The sequence below is a fragment of the Botryllus schlosseri genome, chromosome 1, assembly GCF_051294905.1.
Source record: "Botryllus schlosseri isolate E-star chromosome 1, Bs_hap1, whole genome shotgun sequence".
Lineage (NCBI taxonomy): Eukaryota > Metazoa > Chordata > Ascidiacea > Stolidobranchia > Styelidae > Botryllus > Botryllus schlosseri.
In genome coordinates, this window is record NC_137236.1 from 13567658 (window position 1) to 13592154 (window position 24497).

General features: G+C 38.7%; 1 protein-coding gene across 2 annotated transcripts in view; it reads left to right on the forward strand.

Moving 5' to 3' along the window:
* The first annotated feature begins 1330 nt into the window (after positions 1-1330).
* The window catches only part of LOC145442454 (NLR family CARD domain-containing protein 3-like), a 34753-nt gene continuing 11586 nt past the window's right edge, over positions 1331-24497 (forward strand). Inside the window, exons 1-2 of one of the 2 annotated variants that reach the window (XM_080320378.1) lie at positions 1331-1932; positions 7902-9302. In XM_080320378.1, coding sequence (XP_080176504.1) covers positions 7970-9302 — 1333 coding nt within the window. In that variant the 5' untranslated portion in view covers positions 1331-1932; positions 7902-7969. Of the gene's footprint in view, positions 1933-7796; positions 9303-24497 lie in introns of those variants that run through there. The other variant, XM_080320370.1, reaches the window with a different exon arrangement.

The following is a 24497-nucleotide window of genomic DNA, read 5'->3' on the forward strand; positions in this document are numbered from 1 at the left end:
ATATGAACCCGTAAAGTACTCAACTAGCTTTTCGTAGAATATAGATGAAACTGACAACAGTCACCAAGACCACTGGCCCACTGAAAAAAGTACATTCAACATTTTAGTAGCAGTAAAGTCCAACTAAAGTACATGAAGTGATGATTTCCGAGTGAGTTAAAAAGTAAGTATTGAAGGTATAGTTTGCTCGAATACCGATAAACTCTGAAATAGAAGTAGATGCAGTGTAAATAGTTAATCACTTCATTAAATATAGCGCAAGCAGGCCAAACCTATACTTGAGTACTCCGAAAATGTACAAGTACTTCGCTATGTACCCCCTCCACGTAAAAAGTGACTAGGTTTTAGACTACTTTATCGGTACTTGACAGTTTAAGTTTTAGATAAAATTTGGTAAGACTTTAAATTTTCTAGTAGTTTTAGCTTGCGTTTGTATCACCTTGAAAAGTAACATTATCAGACATGAAAATGATATTATCACCTAATACAGAAGTTAACACACGTCAATGTTCTTCGGAATTCACGAGAAATTGCTTACTAAGAGAAGTATATTCTTGTATACACAATAGTGGAGAGAATATTTAAAATGTAGTAAGCAGCCCGATGGGTATTCGTTGAGTTGTATAAGCATAAAAAACATTCCCGCGCGCTCCTAAATCTAACTCTTCCTAACCCTATACTATAGTAAGACGCGCGCGGGTGACGGGGCAATGGGCGTCCTAGAAGCGTGGCAATTAAGGCAACATGGTGAAACTTGATTGGTGCGTACCAATTTGACCAACCCCTACTACTAATGTAGCCTACTAAACTAAAAGTTCACACGATTTCAAATTGGTATTTCTTCACTGCCATATTATTTTTCCGTGTGGGATGGTATTTGTCTTATGCGCCGTTGGACAATTAAACCTGTGTGTATTTTGTAGGACTATATATAACGAAGTTTTCGGTCATTATAAGGGAAGTGCCTTTAGGCCAAGGTTTTCTCGTCGCCGATCGTTCTGGCACACGTCTTAGAGTTGCATATTACATGGCCTAAAACTTTATGCATTGGTGCGTCGTGACGCGGTAATGACCAACGCCGATATGCCCATTTCTTTAAATGTTGTGTATTTTTTCTTGGGGGGTAAGAGTACCCAATAGTAAAGATATTTGCCACGTTGAAATCGCGCACAGCGCGAATTTTTTTCAGAAAGTTCCACAAATTGCCAAAAAATACTCTATAATTTATGCTAATTCACCAAATAATTTTGGGCCCCTTCGAGCTCGCCCCCCCTAATTGGGGGGTTTGGGGCGCGGTAGTTACGGCCCTGATTCTGCCATCGAAAAAAAACTTGATTGATAATCCTATTTGCGTGGAAAATTACCAGACCGATAGATTTCAACCGATGTGGTTCATTCCTTCATTTATGTACTTTGGAGTATAGTTTAATCAAAATCTGACCACCCAATTTGTGCCAACAGAACGAGTTTGTGTATAATCTACAATAGTACATTTTTCGCAAACCGTCTTTTCGCCATGATAGATTGTATTTTCATGGCGCTGATGCCATATTTGGTGATACGATTGTTGATATAGAATATTCTTTTCAATTCTCTAATACTTGCCGACGATTTCCGACGAGTGTTAACCGAAAATATTTTGGTTTGTTTCAGTATGAATATATTATATTATATACCGAAATTCTTGACGTCTAAGAGTCTTTGGCAATTTATCTTCTACCTCCAGGTTATTATTTACTCATGGTAAAAGCTGATCATGGCTGAAGGGGGTAAGGATGTCGCTTATTTGGTGTTTTTACACTTAATTTATACGAGGTAAAAATTTCATTCCAGCCTCTTGTATTCAAGGCACGGGTCGCGATGTCAACGTGACAGTGAGAGATCAAGCAACAATACAAGTGACTTTTAATCCAAGTACGTCAGATCCCAAAGGTGAGTTGGGTTAATGACTGGCGGCTCGTGTCAATAACGGGTAGTGGGGCAAGGGATCCACCCGATGTTTGTTGTCTAAATGTGGTCACCATGGTGTATTCCGACGTGGAAATGTGACTTCGTGGTGGTCATACACAGTTTATATGGGGTATAGACACTGGGCATGGTTACCTAGGCTAATGTATTTGAAATTATTCTGAAGAAAATATAGTACAGTATAGTCCACCTGCATACTTTAACGTTTGTATGAGTAGGCCAATTGTGCGCGTGTGGCGTGATTTAATAGTTGCAAAATGTTTAATGACGAGTTCATTGAAATCCGGAATATCCAGAATAACGACGTTGTGAATCGAGACCCCAGCTAAAGCATCGAGTCTATCTTTACACATCCAAATTCTAAGAAAAGTCTCGATGTGTTTCAATGTGCTGAAACCACGCTCAGGCTTCATGTTGTGATATGCGTAACCGCTATTCCGGAATAACTTCAATATGAGCCTGTAGAATCTATAAATAGAAATGACAAGGCTGGACGTTATTTTTTCATTAAATATTTCTTACTAAATTTTGGTACCAGATATTAAGATCATACCCTATGGCAGGGATTCTCAACTTCCCATGCACCGCGGGCCGCATTTGAGCAATAATAGATGCAACGGGCCGCAGATCATTTTTATCACGCATTTGTATTATTTGGTTCCCCGTCGGCTTGTTTCACCTGTCCTATCCTGATGTCTAATTCATTCTTATGAATTTAAAAAAAATAAGTGGACATACTTGGACAGTGTTCGTAATTCTGCATTTGTAATCACGTTCTAGAGCGAATTATACCAAACAACAAGTGTCTGTTCCTTCACATGCAATCTATAAAACAGAGTACAATTGTTGACTTAGTGAGAGTTTTGAGTCTGCATTTTGTTTACAAGCACTTTAGAATCCGGTTGCAGCTCCGTTGTAGCAGCTCTCATGTAATCTTCCAAATGTATGTCAGTTATACGGGTGCGCTCTTTTGATTTTATCATTCCCATGGCAGAGAAAGAGGCTTCACATAAATAAGTGGATCCGAAACAACAGAGAATCTTATGAGCACACAAAATCAATGCTATTAAATAGTATATTCATATTGAAATGAACCCGAATATTTTCGGCTGACACTCGCCCAGATTTATCAGAACACGTGCGTAACGCGATGTGAAAAGCTCACCCTTAACTCATCCACTTAAGATTGATGCTGATCGATCAAAGGCCATTAATTCTGCCATCGGCAAACATCTGTTGGATAATACGATTTGTGCGAATAATTATCGAGACGACGGATTTCGAATCGTAGGTCGAGGCCGTTCACAATTCCATTTGTGTGCCTTGGAATCAACTTTTATCAAAATACACCAACCAAAACTCTGTCAACAAAAGGAGTTAGTGTATCACCTAAAAATAGTACATTGAACGCTCTCTCATTCGAAATTTCATGTCGGTGACGTCATATTTTGTGATACGATTGTTGATATACAATGTTCTTTCCAATTCTCTACTAGTTGCTGACGATTACCCCTGACGAGTGTCAGCCGAAAATATTCGGGTTCATTTCAATATGAATATACTATTTAATTGCATATTGAAGTTCTGTACCTCCAAGAAGCTCTTCAAAATCAATGCTGGGTATAAATTCTTCGGTACGTAGGATATCCAGAATGTTTGAATGCTCTCCTCCTTTTGTCTTCCTTTGAGGATATTGTTGTGCTGCAGTTCGATCAGTTGTTCCTCAAATTCAGCCCTTTTTACTCCAAATTTTGCTGCCTCAACTGACAGTGAAGTTGTCTGAACGTTGCAAGAAAACGGATTTTCTGTGAATGCCAGCACGGCTCCCAAGTACTTAATGTCCGCGAATCGAGATGAAAATTCCGCCATCAATTCCCTGACGTAGGTGCAATAAGGGGTTGGTGAGTAAAATCCTGGTTGTTGCGACACTTGGGTCTCTAGAACAGGAAAATGCGTGAAATCACCGACCTCAAGTTGCTGCGCAAACAGGCTCAGTTTTGTCTCGAATGCAGCCACGTCATTCATCATCGTTGGCAAAATCTTTTTTTTCTCCTTGAAGGGTAAGATTTAGTGAATTCAAGTGGCGCGTTATATCAGTAAGAAAAGCTGCGTTCTGTACGAATATTTCATCTTCCAGTGACGCAAGTAAATCATGTCGATTTTTCTCTTTCAAAAATATGCGGACTGCCGGAAGCAGCTCCATGAATCGAGCGAGAACATTTCCGCGACTAAGCCACCTCACTTCCGCATGCATTGTCAAGTCGGTATATGCACTTTTATATCCTTCCACAAGAGAACGGAACTCTCTGTGTTTCAATGCGTGAGCAAGTATAAAATTGACTGTTTTCGTCTCGGAATCCATTGTTACTTTCAGCTCTCCACCTCTCAGCTTGCTGCACAATTGCTCTTGGTGCAAAATGCAGTGATATGAGAAGAAGTCTGGCATTTCGTTAATTTTTCTGAGTAGACCAATCAACCCTTTTCCCTTGCCTACCATGGACGGAGCACCGTCAGTAGTGACAGAAACCAGCTTTTTCAAGTTGATGTTTTTTCCTGGTCCTCGAAAGAAGCTCATCATTGCGGCACAAATGTCCTCGCCCCGCGTTTGCCCTTTCATCGGTATCAAAGCCAGCATTTCTTCTGCAAATGTGTCCACTTTGAGAAAACGCACCCAGATAATTAGCTGCGCAATGTCTGTGGAGTCGGTCGATTCATCCAATGCTAGACTAAAGTACTCAGCTCTCTCAACGTGATTAAGCAACTGCGATAAAAGATCGTCTGAGATTGCTTCTACTCGTCTACTCACGGTTGAATCAGACAACTGCAACTTCGAGATTTGCCTGGTGATGCTGTCCTTGTTTTTAAATTCCGAAAACAGAGAATTCGCATAGTCTGCCAGTGTTTTCTTGAAGAACTCACCTTCTGTAGCAGGCTTCTTGGCTTTGGCGATGTTCCAAGCAATTGTGAACGATGACTCTGTAACGTTGTCTGCACTATTGAGAATGCCGCGAAATACGGACCGCTGGGCTTGAAAACAAGCTAGCCACGCCTGGATTTTGTTTTTCCTAAGATCTCTATCAGGTGGATGAGTAGTTTTAAACTCCGGGTGAAGCCTTTCGTGGTGCCATCTTAAATTATCTTGCTTCATCACGCTCACTGCTCTCTGACAAATCAGGCACATAGGTTTGCCATTTATCTCGGTAAAAGCGAATTCATTTTTCCACGCAGAGTTGAAAACCCTGTGTTCGTCGTCCACCTTCCTTTTCTTTGTCGCCATATGTTCCAGTCGGTCGCGGCGAGTAGGCTACATCAGTCGAATGTGAATCAGCCCGGAATTAGCGTACAAAGTCGGAAATACGGCATTGTCCGATAATAATCGGAACATCGCAATAGGTCATTGTTATGATCATTGTGTTACGACGCTCTGATTGTTCTGAACAACGCATGTTTAAGACGTTGACGACGATTTTGCGATAGGATCCAGTGCCCTGAGCTGATTTAAATTTTTATTTTTGTGATCAGTGCGACGATAGCTTTCTGTCAAGGGATGGGGGGGAGATGAGCGAGCTAAGTAACTGAATTAAGGTGCTAGGCTGCCCTCGAAATAGAAAGTCAGTCATACACCCATAACTTTGAAACTAAGGAAGCGAATCTTTCCAAAATTTCGAGTCCGGGTGCTTTGGTGGACATCCCATTATTTCAATGATAGCATAATTTTCTCTTTAGTAGATGATCCTGATACAGGAAAACTTTTCAGAATTCATTCAGTACCGGTAATTATTCACCTACTTCACAATTTTCAAAATCTGGACACTTTAATTCATGCCTCATACCTCGATTAGTGGGTATATCGAATAGAGATGGACGAGTACGACTACGAAAGTCGCATATTAACACGTAGTAGCACCGAAATAATAATTTCGGTTTTAATCAATATGAGAGTTTCGGTTTTAATCAATAAGCCGCGGGCCACAGAAAATGCCTCCGCGGGTTGAGAACCCCTGCCCTATGGTGTCGCCAGAAGCATTACGAGATATTATTCCATTCGCTATAGCTATTAACTATTTTTGTGGAAATTGAATTGAAGAAAAGTCATTTATTTTCTGTTTATCACTAGTCTAGAGTAAACATATGCAGAGGACAGATGACGGTTGCACGATAATTGAGTTAAATTTGAAGTAAAACTGGGATAAGGGGGTCCATGACTGTCTAAAAGAGGTCACCGAAAACAAAAGGTTGAGAAGTACAGCACCAGTGGTTTCTACTTCGGAAAAAGATGTGTTGGAATATAAATAACGATTTACAGGAAAGTAAAAAGCACGTGTTCTAGGCTGGGTTTTGCCTAAAGAGAGGAAACTGTGAAGTAAAAGTGCGAGCAGTCTATAATCAAAGCGGCTCAAGGAAATAGTGCAAGAAGGCAAAACCGACACAGATAAATATATCAACATAAATTCAAGTACACCCCTAGCTTTTGTCTTTGCGACGCATTCGCAAGAGCTTGTTTGACTTACGCCGCACCACTAATTGTAGCTTTCACAATAACTATATCTCGCACCATCATTATTACGTACGACTGGATCGAAGGCGGGTATCAGCGAAATGAGAACGTCTGAGCCCACGATACGCATAATTTCCAATAACCATAATTTCGTAATAACGGTCTGCCCGGCAAGTTGTATGAAGATAGTAGTAAATACCATAGTGTCCTACAATGGTGCGGACAGGACACAAGCAAATCGCACGGCTCACTGCGATTGGTTTACATCACACTTTCCGTTTGGTTAAAGGCAATTTTGCGGTAATATTGTACAGGTTGGGCGAGGTAGGCTACTGATTGCTAAAATATAAATTTTATTCTTCTCGTGGTCCTGGAACCCTACAAAATCAGCCTCGAATGTTGCATTGTAACGGAGTAAGATATTGTGAAGCAACAAGTCCGTCTGTAATAATATGGCGCAGCTCAGGAGCAAGTGCGCACGAGGGTGAGAGTGTGAATGCTCATGCTCAATCGTTCGCGCAATAATGTCCAATACGCTTGCGGTTCACGCTGCAACTCACCTGCTTACAGACGGCATTGTTGCGTCGCAATACCAAACTACTTCGTCTCCACAAAAGAGACGAGGTATGAGTCATAACTTATGACTGTATACTTTCAAACTCGATTGCTGGGTGAAAAAAGGTTCAAAGTTACATTGTCATTTTCATCGTAATGGCTGTCTATTCAGGGCTTTTCAGTTTCGACTGAAAATGAAATCTGCTAATGAAAGAGACTGCTAGGAATTTACTACGATATGTCGGTATGTTTATCAACAATACACCTCGTTTCAGTTGTATATGTTCGCACTATCAAGCATATAGCACTACCACGCAATGTGCCGCGGCCGTTATATCATTTTCAAGGGTGCCACAAGCTGAAAAAGTTTGAGAAAAACCCCGTAGTGAGAAAAACGTAAGGTTAATTTCACAGATCATGGGAATCATTATCCAAAACTCGTCGATCCAAAAGATAATCCATGGAGCGAGAAATTTCAGGAGTGGGTGACAGGTGAGTATTGAAGCATTATGCATATATTACGCATATATTAATGTCGTTTTCAACGACGCGACGCCAAGTGGTAAAGCGTAAAGGTATGATCAACAGCCGGAAAATCAACTGGTTACGGGTTCGAGTGCGAAGTTGACCCCAGAATTCCTATCACAGTTTGGGAGGTTTATCTTGGCTCTTTCTCGTCATCTTATCTGTGTCAGGGGTTTCGTGAAAATTTCCGAAATTTTGCCGTGCTACAAGTCGGCGTGCACGAAATCATAATATAGTATTATCAGCCTGGTGTGAATGCCTATAGTTGAAAAACACCATGAATACCACAAACAAAAACAATATTGTAAGCCCCATATGTTATATACAATAACTGTAAATCTTTGCACACTTTTAGGACGTCACCTTAATCAATTCCTCGCGAAGATCAGACATTTTTCGTGGAAGAACGCCCAATACGGCCTAATGGAGTCTTATAAAGATTATTTGGAACCGGAAGGAAAGGAATGTCATCCACAATTAAAGACCGGATTTCAGTTATTTAAAGGAGATTATTTACCACAGGATGGATTCAGTGCACACGGAAACCCGAAAGAGGGATATTATATAGATTTCGAAAAGGTTTTAGAAAACATCCAGGACGAACAAAATATGTCGTCTGCAATCATTGGACAGCCAGGGAGCGGTAAAACAGTCATAATGAAACGTCTTGCACAGAGATTGATGATCGAAAATGATTGTTGCGAACCGAAACCGATGAAAACTGGCGGGAAGGGATTAAAACAAAATTGTGGGCAGTATGATTTTGTTCTTTATATGAATTTTAGAGATATACAAGATTCCGATGATGTAACTTTATATGAAGTTATATTTAGTCCCCTCGTTACCAAGGTGAATCAGAAAGAAGCTCAGTATGGTTTGAGAGCAATAATGAGTGGCAAAATCAAGGTAATCATGTTTTTCGACGGATTAGATCAAGCTACGTGGCTCCCGAGATTTGACCGAACTGTTGGCCATTGGGAAAAGGCAAACACTGCCACGATATTTGGTAATATATTGAAAGGTGATCTTTTACAAAACGTTCCTATCGTCTTATCATCGAGAGAACATTCCGTTGCTCTCTTACCAGAATTATTGAGACCATCATTCGTTGCAGCCTTAGTGGGATTCACCGAAGAAGATGCTAAAAATCTGTATTGCCAATTAATGGGCAATGATTCCGGTTTGGATTGGGATGTCATGAAGATGTCCAATCCTGGCATGCATTACATGTGTCTAACACCTCTGTTCTTGATATTCTACACGATAGCAAGGAAGTTAGATCCGTCTGAACCTCCGACCTGCGCATCTGGAATCATGGTGCTGGTCTTTAGGCAACTTATGGAATGTGAAAATACTCCAAATCTTGAACGTGTTAACGTCACGCAAATAATAGACAAATTGAAAAAAATGGCTTACCATGGCACCCGGGAGAAACGAGTGATATTTGAGGAAAAAGATCTAACAGAATATCAACTCGAATATAAAGACATCAGTGGCATGGTTATAAAAGCCCCAGGAGAAGCAATTCATGCTCATAAAATTTTCGAAGGAATGTGCAGATACTTTTTTAGTCACCAAACACTTCAAGAGACATTAGCAGCTCTATTTATTGCACAGATGAATTTGACCGATTTCAAACGACTCGTGAATTCCAAGTTTACGGAACCCCATTGGGCAGTTGTTCGGAATTTCACAAGCGGTATTTTGATGAACGAAAGGGTAAAAAGTAAACTCACCGATGACATCCTCAAATCAGGTCAGTAAACAATTTCCTCCAACACGAAAGTAATGTGCAATCAGTTGCACTTTGATGCCCACAATTGTTAACACTTTAAATATATCTATATAGAGGCCTATACCATAGATATACCTACTTGAAATACAAAAAGTGATTTACTGCGTGGCAGTTCCAATCAACGAGTTATAATTTCTAGTCTTACACGTCCGACTAACAGCAAAGATCTCGATAATAACCGCTGTCGTGAAATCAGATCGGTTAGTAGAGTTTTTTAGAATGTAGATCATTTCCTATTTAAATATCAGTCGCAAATGCATAATCCAAACGAAAACGAGATAGTAACGATCTAACGAAGATCGTATCTAGGTAATATTTTCAATTTGATTTAGCAATTGTTTTTGGCTAAATTTCGGCGCTGAATCAAAAAATGATACAACTTGGTCTTCACGTCAGGTTTTCGCCTTATAATCAGGCCGTGTTATTTTTTGTCATTTTGGGAATCAAATGGCAAAACTGATTAAAATAGAAAATTTAAAATGTCAACAATAAGGCTTTCTGAAAATATCGGTTTTCGTGAAGGTTTAAGAGAAAAATATCAACAAGTATTGAAATGAGTATGCATAAAGCGACCAAACAAGCGTGTAACACTAAATTCGTAAATTGAAGTCCGTAAACCCTTCGGAAGGCCGTAGTCTACCGTCCGAGGGATCTATGTTATGCGAATGAAACTTTCAGGGTTGAGGCAGAAAAGTCGAGTACTGAAATTTGGATCTGCGACATAGCCTAATTGGATTGATCAACCCGAGTAATAAATTATATCCAGCAATTAGGGATATAGCTCAATGACTATGCATATTCCTGTTGTCACCGCTCGTGAATTTTATTACCTCATAATAGCGCGACCCATGTTGCATTCCATTTATTTTCAACTTGTTAATGAAAATATCAGCATATAGTGCAATCAGTGATAGACATCGTCTCGTTGGACAAAAGGGATATAGTTTCATCAATGAACAATTGAACATACACACTTACACCACGCAAAATACCCCAGTCGCCAAGAAGTAACCCTAATCAATGCGTACCATACACATGCCTGAAAACATTCAGTTATTTACTGTTTTTTTTGTACGCCCGCTGTAATTTTTTCGTATTTTATTGCAAAAATAAATCACTCATGATTTCTAACCATTGGTTAGCGAGTAGCGTTTTACATCGTTAATTCGAGTAAACAAATATGAAATCCTGTCGACGCTAAAACTGCCCAAAATAAAATCTGAAAAATGCCAAAAATGAGCTTTTGGTTGCATAGTGAAGGCCGCTATCCAAACGTGTTATAGACCCTTTTGACTTGTTGTCGTGAGTATTGTGACCTATGTGGGTGCCGGTAATTTTGTAATCATAGTGAATCGACTATTGAGAATAGATATTGCAGAAGCAGTCAGTTTTGTACAGGGTAAATTTGGTATCTAACATCGTTTTTAATTTGGAATTAAATTTTGCTGTTCGAGGGCAGATTGTGGATACTGCATGTTTTTTGACATCTCTTTGATGAAGCGATTTAAATGGAGTCTATAAATCCGAATTCATGGCGACGCCAAATTGCCAGAAATAAATTATGAAAATTGCCAAAAATAAGCTTGTAATTCAAATAAATGATCACATTTAAAATATGTTGTTTTTGTAAGAAAATTTCAATAACTACATGCAATCGAAAAGTAACGCAATAATTTTCAAATAAACATTAATACTGAACTATTTGGTTGTATTAATATTTTTGAAATCAAGAGCTAGTTTTTGGGAACTGATTATTGCGACGGACTACCATTAACTTCACTTTCTCAATGCTCATCGTTGACTACTCCAATATTTCCCGGGAAATTATTGGCTATTTCAAAATGTATTTAGATGCTTATGTTGCAGACGAATTCGTTTTAGCTTCAAATGGATTCTAAGCAATGTAAATTATCTGTCCGTGTATTCTCAAGTAATCTCCACATTACTTCTAAATAATTTACAGACAAATTTTTTTCAAGTCCAAGATTGACGTTGACCACTGATTCAATCATTTTTGCTGATTTTCCGAATTTGTGGACCATCAAATGTACCAGCTTAAAATTTTTGTATTAAACAGGTCGGGAAAAAACTTTCTCTGTGTCAACAAAAGACAGATGTTAGATATTGTGATAGACAGTTACAGGTAATGGCGGAGGCCAGTTCCTCAGCACCCAGTGCTTCTTTCGATCTCGTGTCCCACATACACATATAGCAGTGGTACATGGGTTGAGTATAAGGGTCACATGTGCATCGGATTTTGAAGTCGACATATATTATCGAATTGTGCTTCTGATATTATAACAACTCAATTTTCACGAATTTCTTCACGAAGACTACCTGAGTGTACTGTACAATTTCTACTCTACAGTAGAAATGGCATAGTAGTAGGAAGGTATCGTTTGGCGCCCGCCAAAGCGACACCTTGTGATTCAGTGGTGCGAAAACTATGATGTCTATGCAAGGCTATATTCTCCGGATAATATTATTATGTGTATTTAGGACTTTATATTTTGGCGGATAATATGAGCTCTCAGATAACACGTTTTTGTGAATGTGAATTTGAATTCATTTGATTTATGTGCGTATTTATATCAGCAATAGCACTTTGCTAACGGAAACCAGTTATTGTCATGATAACCAAAAACTATGATGTCTATGCAAGGCTATATTCGCCAGATATTATTATTATGTGTATTTAGTACTTTGTCTTTTCACGGATATTGTGAACAACCCTGAACTAGGTGTGGTTTTATGATGATATATCAAAATTCTACACATCATCACTAATTAATTATTAAAAAACGCGATTTTGAGCGCTGCGACTTGATAATAATAATCCCTGCGCTTCTGATGCATGATTTTTTGTGATAATGACCTTGGTAACATTCAGATTCTGTAACGATTGTTTGGATATACATTATAGCAATGCCCCACTAAACTATGGGCGGTTATATTACTCAATTGCTCAGAGATAACTCAGCCGTCCATATTTTCAAACTTGATTTTATGTATACAAGTTACGGTCTCTGCAGGCTCCACATTTTACGACTTATTTTCATTAGACGCAGGCAAGCGATTCTCAAGTTCGGAGCTATACGGAAACAAATCACTGGCATGTGCGCGTTCCGAAGTCGTAATTACGATTCAGCCCTATTCATGTCACTAGAATAAGGGTAATTAAACCGACAGTGAAACGCCGCCGGCGTCTTATAACGTAATAATGTAAGCTGCGTCGGGTGCTGCTATAATGTTAGGAGCGAATATAGTAGAAAGTCCACGTCTGGACACCTGTAAGCAGGTGCGCATACTACCGTAGTAAAACGCATAACAGATTTCACGCGAAAGTCGATATTGCTTTGTGATGATTTTGATGTTGTTAGAGTATGTATGTTCACGAAGACTGCGATATCGCACGGATAAATACATCATAACTAATTATTCACTTGAATGCGACTTGATAATAAGAGAGAGAGAGATATGATATTCTTTCTCGCCTGCACCATCGAGATGCTTTGGCGACTGAGTTGCGATACGGCCCCATGAGGTCATCTAGTCTGCGCCCCCGTTTTTTTTCTCCTCCACGCTATCCGTGATTGCTGAGCGCCTAGCAGGATAACTGCAGGATAACTCGAGTCTTTGGTATGACCCGGCCGGGGATCGAACCCACGACCTACCGCTCGAGAAGCCGGACGCACAACCATTACACTATCTCGCTCGGTCCCTAGAATAATATAAAATGCGATTTTGAGTGCAGACAGATCGCGGTTTCGATTTCCGAGGTCTCCACATTTTCAGCCTTATTATCAGCTCGCAGCACAACCGCTACCTGTATAATGTTTGCATGTCGAGTATAAGGGTATTTAACTCAGCACTAAAATGCCAACGGACTAGCCGCAGGGGCCCGGTTCTCGTCGCTATAATTGAACGAACACCTTCGCCGCAGGTACGCGATCCCCGACGTTATAATGATAGGGACAAATTAGCCGCATGAAAGCGAGTCTAATGAATATAACGACTGACAACAAGTTAGTTGAAAAGTAAAACTAATCGTGACCTATGCAAGACGGCGTGAAACAGCGCTTTCGCGCGATTCTTGTAGTGACCACATTTCATACGATTCAGTCCTTTTCATGTCACTAGAATAAGGGTAATTAAACCGACAGTGAAACGCCGCCGGCGTCTTATAACGTAATAATGTAAGCTGCGTCGGGTGCTGCTATAATGTTAGGAGCGAATATAGTAGAAAGTCCACGTCTGGACACCTGTAAGCAGGTGCGCATACTACCGTAGTAAAACGCATAACAGAATTCATGCAAAAGTCGATATTGCTTTGTGATGATTTTGATGTTGTTCGATACCGATTGGGAAGATAGGACTCCTAATTTCCTAACTAACTACATAATCTCTCGTTACGTAGCCAGAAGCATAACGGAATATACGCAAAATCGGTATTGCTCTGCGATAATTTTGACCACTATGTTTTGATAATAACTTGCTTCCGAGAAATAAATAACATTCAATATACGTCAGATGATACTTTTCCTTGATATTCTATTATGTGTATTTAGGGATAATGCGACATCACTATGTTGGCGACAGGCCTGATTTGAACACACTAATTTTGCGAATTAAACTTATCGCCCAACACGGACACTCAATGAAGAGCACCCTGGAGACTCACATAAATGCTCCACAATTCTTGACATATAATATACTGAGCATATAATAAGCTGACAAAACCTATACTTGAGTACTCCGAAATGTACAAGTACTTTACCTTTACACGACGTTTTTGTAAAATGAATACTAATTTTAATGAAAAATAAAAATTATGTACTCAAGTAGGTTTTTGTCTACACGCACCAACTACTCAAGTGTTTATGACACAGGAATGATTCATTAAGTATAGCGCAAGCCGGCCAAACCTATATTTGAGTACTCCAAAATATACAAGTACTTCGCCATGTACTCCCTCAACGTAAAAAGTGACTAGGTTGTAGACTACTTTATCGATTTTCGAAGTTGCGCAAATACCAACCACAAACTTTGCTTGCTTTCAGAGCTGGCAACTAAATGCAAGACAGACTTTACGCAAAAGTCTCTATTCTGAAAATTTTATCGAGTTAATAGTTTAAAAACTTATACTTGAGCACTACGAAATGTACAAGTACTTTACCTTTACACGACGTTTTTTGTAAAATGAATACTAATTTTATTGAAAAAATAAAAAAATAAAAAAGAGCGAAAAATTACATTATATCCGGAACGCAACAAGAAAAATCGTATGAATTTGTAAACTACATATTCATGACATAATAATAATTCTACTTCTATACTTTTTCATATTTTGTAACAATTTTAGTAGTACTTAAATAAAATTCGGAATATAAACTAATCGAAAAATTCGGTAACAAATTTCGCATAGGCTATGCATACAAATGAGGAAAGTTACATCAACGCATGTAACTAATTGCATTATGTAGCTTGTAATTCATGCAAGTGTCGAAACATCTACACTGAGTCTTTTAAAGTAGATAGAATCGAAAAAACTAATCGAAAATATTTACGAAGTTTGGACGCGACATATTTGGGTTTTTAAAAATTATTCATACCCATGATTCCAAACACTTTTAACAAACTTATGTTTTCGACATAAGATAAGCATGAAGTGTACAAATTTCGATGTTGCGCAAATAACACAAACTTTGCTTGCTTTCAGAGCCGGCAACTAAATGCAAGATAGACTTTACGCAAAAGTTGCTATTCTGAAAATTTTGTCAAGGTAATGGTTTAAAAACTTATACTTGAGCACTACGAAATGTACAAGTACTTTATCTTTACACGACGTTTTTTGTAAAATGAATACTAATTTTATTTAAAAAAAACAACGGAAAATTACATTTTATCCCGGAACGCAACAAGAAAAATCGTATGAATTTGTAAACTACTTATTCATGACATAATAATAATTCTACTTGTACACTTTTTCACATTTTATAACACTTTAAATAGTACTTAACAGTTTCAGTTTCAAATAAAATACGGAATATAAACTAATCGAAAAATTCGGTAACCACTTTCGCGTAGGCTATGCATACAAATGAGGAAAGTTACATCAACGCGTGTTGAACTAGTTGTATCGAGTTATCTAATGATTTTTTCCTTACAGCAAAACAACTAGACTGCGTAACTACATTAAAAAACGTATCTAAATGAGCTCCAGGGCATTGTGATTATGCAGCATACCAAATTTCATCACACATTTCATGATGGAAAAACTTCAAAACTAACGCAGTTCTATAGCAACTTTTGCCTAAATCTGTTTTCGGTAGCATGTACATATACATAGTCAGCTTTAATAACAGAATTACCATGCTAATATATGACTCCTAACCTTGAAACTTGGTACGTAGTTGTAGGACATTGTGATTATGCAGCATACCAAATTTCCTCATGCATTTCATAATGGAACAACTTTAATACTAACACGGCTCTACATCGACTTTTTGCGTACATTTGTTTTGCGGGAGCGTATAGCACGTACCTATACATTGTCAACTTTAATAACGGAATTACCATGCTTAACATTGAATCCCAACTCGAAACTTGATACGTAGTTCTACGACATTATGGTAATGCACCATGCTAAATTTCATCACACATTTAATGATGGAACACCTTTAAAACTAACTCAGTCGAATACCGACTTTTACGCATATCTGTTTTGCGTGAACATAGCATATACCTGTACATAGTCAATTTTAATAGCAGAATTACCGTGTTAAACATTGAATTCCCACCTTGAAAGTTGGTACGCGGTTATAGGACATTATAACAATGCACCACACCTAATCCCATCACACATTTCATGATGGAACAACTTTAAAACTAACGCGGCTCTACATCGACTTTTTGCGTACATCTGTTTTGCGGGAGCGTATAGCACGTACCTATACATTGTCAACTTTAATAACGGAATTACCATGCTCAACATTGAATGCCAACTCCAAACTTGATACGTAGTTGTAGGACATTATGGTAATGCACCATGCTAAATTTCATCACACATTTAATGATGGAACACCTTTAAAACTAACGCAGTCGAATACCGACTTTTACGCATATCTGTTTTGCGTGAACATAACATATACCTATACATAGTCAATTTTAATAGCAGAATTACCGTGTTAAACATTGAATTCCCACCGTGAAAGTTGGTACGCGGTTATAGGACGTTATAACAATGCACCATACCTAATCCCATCACACATTTCATGATGGAACAACTTTAAAACTAACGCGGCTCTACATCGACTTTTTGCGTACATCTGTTTTGCGGGAGCGTATAGCACGTACCCATACATAGCCAACTTTAATTACGGAATTACCATGCTTAACATTGAATCCCAACTCGAAACTTGATACGTAGTTGTAGGACATTATGGCAATGCACCATGCTAAATTTCATCACACATCTAATGATGGAACACCTTTAAAACTAGCGCAGTCGAATTCCGACTTTTACGCATATCTGTTTTTCGTGAACATAGCATATACCCATACATAGTCAATTTTAATAACAGAATTAGCATGCTAAACATTAAATTCTCACCTTGAACGTTGGTACGCAGTTGTAGGACATAATAACAATGCACCATACCTAATTTCGTCAGACATTTCATGATGTAACACCTTTAAAACCAACGCAGTTCTATACAGACTTTTGGCCAAATCTGTTTTTCCGTAGCGTAGCACGTACCTATACATAGTCAACTTTAATAAAGGAATTACCATGTTTATAATCGACTCCCCACCTTGAAACTCGGTACGCAGTTGTAAGACATTATGACAATGCACCATGTCAAATTTTGTTACGCATTTCATGATTGAACAACTTTAAAACTAACGCAGTTCCATACCGACTTTTACGGGAGCGTAGCACGTACTTATGCATACTCAACTTTAATAACGGAATTACCGAGATAAACATTGAAAGCGAAACTTGAAGATTGGTTCACAGGTGTAGGACATTATGACAATGGAACATATCAAATTTCATCACACATTTCATGATGGAACACCTTTAAACCTAACGCAGTTCTATACCAACTTCGCGTGAATCTGTTTGCGGAAGCGTAGCACGTACCTATGCGTGAACAACTTTAGTGATGGAATTACAGATGTAATTAAGTTTCAACACTTTTACAATGATTCGTCTTGCTTCCTATAACATCCCACTCGATGCCCTCGTTATTAGGCTGTAATCTCAGCCTGAGCTATGTCTTGAAGCCTACGGTACTCTGCAAATTGTTTCGATTTATTCTGTCCGTTTCAATTTAAGATAAGGAAGCCCATTTCACTCAATGTATCGATGCCTACGGTACTCTACAAAATTTTCTGATTAATTCTCCCTATGCTCATTTATCATAAGAAAGATGATTTGACACCTAAAGTACGAAATACTTGTTCGCTTGAGCTAAGCTGCAGCGCTTGGAGTGGAATTTTACGGGGTATGTGGACTCATTTCGTAGGGCTCTATGCCATAGGAGCATACGTTACGCTCCAATTCGATTCCCACACATTCCATATAATTACTAACAGAACCATTGAGTACCAGCCTTGATATTTTCCGTAGTACTAGATGGCATGTATACAATTTCATGACATCCGACAGTACGACGGAGACTATCAAAATATCGAAAGAAGCCCTCTATTCTTTTCTGAAATAATCAAGGTTTTATCAGGACTAGCCTTCATATAAACTCCAGCAGAATCACTAATAACCTCTTAAGTTTACTCAATTTACTCTAATTTGATACTCGTGTACCAAATCCTTATTCTCCGCAAGTATGATAGAGGCTATCGCTCGATACTCAACGATTCGTAATTTTGCTGGAATACAAGTACAATTAGGGATTGAAAAGTAACTGATATAGGTGGTTATGTTTGTAGGATATTTACACTTCTACCTACCGGTTTTTCAGGAGAAACTACCTACTTTTAGGACTATATATTTTAAAGTAGTTTGAGGTTACGTTTGTATCACCTTGACAAATGCTATTATCAAAAACTGCTTTTGCTAAACTCTTACACTTTCACTAAACTTCTACACTGAATCTTGTAAAGTAGATAGAACAGGAAAACTATTAACATAAGATAGGGAGAAGCACGCAAATTTCGATGGCATAAAAATGCCACAAACTGCGCTAACTTTCAGAGTTGTTAAGTATAGTACTCGTACTTCTTGAGAATACCCAAGTAGGTTTTTTGCCTACATGCACCAAATACTCTCAAGTCCTTTTGATATTGGAGTACACCAACTTCATGATAGCTAGAGTATTAAACAGAAATAGACCTAGAGTACTAACGTTTTACTTACTCGGAAATGATTACTTCTATCTAATTTTAAAGGATACCTCGTTCGAAGCGAAATTTTATGTGGTTTTGGATAATATCCAAGATGTTGGCTCACTTTGAAGGGTACTTCGTAAAACTCAAATATTGCGCACTGAGAGTTCGCAAATTCTTGAAGTATTTCTGTTATTTTTATTGCGATAAGTCATTCTGCGGCGCGAAAATGCGTCGTAGGATATAGATGAAACTAGCACCACTCATCGAGACAGCTGAAAACAGTACATTTCAACATTTAGTAGCAGTAAATTTCTAGTAAAGTACAAGAAGTGATGATTTCCGAGTGAGTTAAAAAGTAAGTATTGCAGGTATAGTTTACCCGAAAACCGAATACTCTGAAATAGAAGTAGATGCAGTGTAAATAGTTAATCACTTGATTAAGTATAGTGCAAGCAGATAAAACCTATACTTGAGTACTGCAAAATGCACGAGTACTTCGCTATCGACTCCCTCCACGTAATACGTGACTACGGTTTAAGACTGCTTTTACCGATACTCGTCGGTTTCAGTTTTAGATAGAATTCGGAAACCAAATAATTTCAAAAACATAAGCTAATTAAATGAATTAACTCGAATGTACTCTGCCGCGCTTATAAGATTAATTATAATATACTTATCATGTTACAGCGATTTTTCTAGCGTAGAAAATCTTTAAAATGTAGTAAGCAAGCCAATATGAAGATATTCGTTGAGCTGAATAAACATAAAAAATACTCTAGACTACTTTATCGGTACTTTACAGTTTCAGTTTTAGATAAAATTTGTCTCTTTCACCTATAATTACAACTCCTCGCTATCTAAACATGTTTAGAATATATTATTTGCGATGATACGAACCCGTAAAGTACTCAAGTAGCTTTTCGTAGGATATAGATGAAACTGACACCACTCACCAAGACCACTGGTCCACTGAAAAAAGTACATTGTAGCAGTAAAGTCCTACTAAAGTACATGAAGTAATGATTTCCGAGTGAGTTAAAAAGTAAGTATTGAAGGTATAGTTTGGTCGAAGACCGAAAATCTCTGAAATAGAAGTAGATGCAGTGTAAATAGTTAATCACTTCATTAAGTATAGCGCAAGCAGGCCAAACCTATACTTGAGTACTCCAAAATGTACAAGTGCTTCGCTATGTTCTCCCTCCACGTAAAAAGTGACTAGGTTTTAGACTACTTTATCGGTATCTAAGAATTGTGGAGCATTTATGTGAGTCTCCAGGGTGCTCTTCATTGAGTGTCCGTGTTGGGCGATAAGTTTAATTCGCAAAATTAGTGTGTTCAAATCAGGCCTGTCGCCAACATAGTGATGTCGCATTATCCCTAAATACACATAATAGAATATCAAGGAAAAGTATCATCTGACGTATATTGAATGTTATTTATTTCTCGGAAGCAAGTTATTATCAAAACATAGTGGTCAAAATTATCGCAGAGCAATACCGATTTTGCGTATATTCCGTTATGCTTCTGGCTACGTAACGAGAGATTATGTAGTTAGTTAGGAAATTAGGAGTCCTATCTTCCCAATCGGTATCGAACAACATCAAAATCATCACAAAGCAATATCGACTTTTGCATGAATTCTGTTATGCGTTTTACTACGGTAGTATGCGCACCTGCTTACAGGTGTCCAGACGTGGACTTTCTACTATATTCGCTCCTAACATTATAGCAGCACCCGACGCAGCTTACATTATTACGTTATAAGACGCCGGCGGCGTTTCACTGTCGGTTTAATTACCCTTATTCTAGTGACATGAAAAGGACTGAATCGTATGAAATGTGGTCACTACAAGAATCGCGCGAAAGCGCTGTTTCACGCCGTCTTGCATAGGTCACGATTAGTTTTACTTTTCAACTAACTTGTTGTCAGTCGTTATATTCATTAGACTCGCTTTCATGCGGCTAATTTGTCCCTATCATTATAACGTCGGGGATCGCGTACCTGCGGCGAAGGTGTTCGTTCAATTATAGCGACGAGAACCGGGCCCCTGCGGCTAGTCCGTTGGCATTTTAGTGCTGAGTTAAATACCCTTATACTCGACATGCAAACATTATACAGGTAGCGGTTGTGCTGCGAGCTGATAATAAGGCTGAAAATGTGGAGACCTCGGAAATCTAAACCGCGATCTGTCTGCACTCAAAATCGCATTTTATATTATTCTAGGGACCGAGCGAGATAGTGTAATGGTTGTGCGTCCGGCTTCTCGAGCGGTAGGTCGTGGGTTCGATCCCCGGCCGGGTCATACCAAAGACTCGAAAAATGGTATCCGCAGTTATCCTGCTAGGCGCTCAGCAATCACGGATAGCGTGGAGGAGAAAAAAAACGGGGGCGCAGACTAGATGACCTCATGGGGCCGTATCGCAACTCCGTCGCCGAAGCATCTCGATGGTGCAGGCGAGAAAGAATATCATATCTCTCTCTCTCTCTCTCTTATTATCAAGTCAAGTTATGATGTATTTATCCGTGCGATATCGCAGTCTTCGTGAACATACATACTCTAACAACATCAAAATCATCACAAAGCAATATCGACTTTCGCGTGAAATCTGTTATGCGTTTTACTACGGTAGTATGCGCACCTGCTTACAGGTGTCCAGACGTGGACTTTCTACTATATTCGCTCCTAACATTATAGCAGCACCCGACGCAGCTTACATTATTACGTTATAAGACGCCGGCGGCGTTTCACTGTCGGTTTAATTACCCTTATTCTAGTGACATGAATAGGGCTGAATCGTAATTACGACTTCGGAACGCGCACATGCCAGTGATTTGTTTCCGTATAGCTCCGAACTTGAGAATCGCTTGCCTGCGTCTAATGAAAATAAGTCGTAAAATGTGGAGCCTGCAGAGACCGTAACTTGTATACATAAAATCAAGTTTAAAAATATGAACGGATGAGTTATCTCTGAGCAATAGAGTAATATACCCGCCTATAGTTTAGTGGGGTATTGCTATAATGTACATCAAAACAATCGTTACAGACTCTGAATGTTACCAAGGTCATTATCACAAAAAATCATGCAGCAGAAGCGCTGGGATTATTATTATCAAGTCGCAGCGCTCAAAATCGCATTTTTTAATAATTAATTAGTGATGATGTGTAGAATTTTGATATATCATCCTAAAACCACACCTAGTTCAGCGTTGTTCATAATATCCGTGAAAATTCAAAGTCCTAAATACACATAATAATAATATCTGGCGAATATAGCCTTGTATGGACATCATAGTTTTTCGTTATCATGACAATAACTGAATTCCGTTAGCAAAGTGTTATTGCAGATATAAATACGCACATAAATCAATTGAATTCAAATTCACATTCACAAAAACGTGTTATCTGAGAGCTCATATTATCCGCCAAAATATAAAGTCCTAAATACACATAATAATATTATCCGGAGAATAAAGCCTTGCATAGACATCATAGTTTTCGCACCACTGAATCACAAGGTGTCGCTTTGGCGGGCGCCAAACGATACCCATCCTACTACTTCGCATTTTTGGAGAAAGGCGGATCCTTTTGAGTAAAACCTTCTCTCCCTTTCCTAGGAGCCCTAGTCATTTTTGAATCCGCATGGATGCTAAAAGATTCAAAGAATTTTATTCCAAGCCACAAAGCCTATGCAAAATCATTTAACTTGCGTTGATGGCAGGGCTGTGGAGTCGGTAAATTTTACCACCGACTCCGGCTCTGACTCCGACTCCACATATTTTCAATATACCGACTACGACTCCGACTGCAACAGTATAACCAATTTACTTCGAAAATTATATGCCACGGTGACGGTTAAATGATTATCATATAAACAATAAACAAATGCAAACATCTGATTAACGGTGGCATGCAAAATTGTTTCATTGTGGCACCGCTCGAATTATTCACCATGCAATTAACGTGAAGGAGTACCTTTCTAAATATTCTTCCACTTTTTCATGTATAAGTTTTTGCCACATGGACTCTCTAATATCGCAATATGTATGAATCATTCAAACATGGCATATATCCAATCCGGTCTAATTGAAATGTAAATAAAAACCGAAGTGTATGTGGTGTGTATGAGTCAGCAACTAAACTGACTAATTTTCTCATTACACGCTATACTGATTACAAGGACTGCACTCTTACTTTACTACTAATAGACATTGGTCATTAAGGAAATTTAGGAAGTAGTCAAAGAGCATAGCCTATGTCTAGTCTATATGTACCTACTCAAGTATTCAAGGACTTGGATTTGCAGTCTTTCTTAATCATTTGTTCGACCTAAGCAGCTAAGCTACACTACAAATATTTTTAATTATGTCAAGTGAGAAGCATTGTTTGGTTATATTTACATCGATTTTAAAATTTAACAAAAGCAGCGGATGTATTTGCTCTATGATGGTAGTCTATAATTCCAAAAATGAACCAATTTGCGACTGCATCTTGAAGATGCATATTGTGATATTCTAACTGAATTGTAATTTGCAAATAATATCTAATTTTATGTATACCAAGGGTGACCAACCTTTTCGACCAAAGGGACACGATTTATGAATCATTGCGCGGGCAACTAAAATGTTGATAACCTTTTCGTAGTTGTCCGATAGGAGCGAACCGAATTAGGTAGCATTGCAAACAAGACTTCTAATACTACTCTTTGACATTGATAACAATTATGTCATGCAACTGTGTATAGTGTGCAGTCATGCCCTGGTAGCGCTATTTCAAAGGTAATGAATGAATTCTATCAATGAAGAAGTTATTTACATATATTGGGGGGGGGGGTCGTATCTGTATACCACTGGGCTGATTTGGCAAGGACAGGATTATTCGGCGTTTTATTATAGCAATATCGACGGTTTCGGTGAACATGCCTCTATCATTTTGTGCAAATTTTCCGTCGCCGACGATCTCGCTGCGAGCGCACAAGCGAAGTCGCATATTGGACGACACGTTATCTCGTAATTGCGAATATATTTTGACTCAATTCTGTGAATAGAGCGTGTTTATAATTTGCAGGAGGGGGCTCCAATACTAAAAAGCAAGAAATCTAATGACAATAAATCATGTAAAGTGCTGAGAAAAATTTCAAGTCAAATAAATATGCTACGAAATGTTCTACTTTATGGTCAATGGTCATATACGAAGATCTGCGATAAATGTGGCTGGCCCCTGGTTACGCCAATACGTCAGAACTGATGTTTTAGTCATCATCAAATTTTGCGGCCTGGCTTATCAAACTTTGGTTGGCCGAAGTCGGAGTCGGAGTCGGAGTCAGGGTCATTTTCACAAACTCTGACTCCGACTCCAACCAGTATTTTTTCCACGGCTCCGACTCCGGCTCCGACTCCAGCCACTATGGTGTTCACGACTCCGACTCCGCATCCATCAAACGAAAATTAGCAAAACTCCGACTCTAACTCCACCGACCCCATAGCTCTGGTTGATGGACGACGCTACGTCGCGAATCAGCTCCGTCATGAGGCCTGCTATCACTGTGATCTTCGTCATGATTCGAATCTTCGAACGTACCGCTGTTTGAAGTTACACTGAAACATCTGAATCATTGCTCGTGTAGCTGATAGCCGATATTATGATTATATTTCTTGCCAAATCCTGTAGTTTGCATTAAAATTGTCCTTTGATGATTGCCTTCCAAGTTAGATAAATGAGGAAAGCATCCATTTCGATCGATACCCGTGCCTTTTGCTCAAGCTCAATAATTCATTTGAACCTTTGGGTAGGCCTATGTAACTTA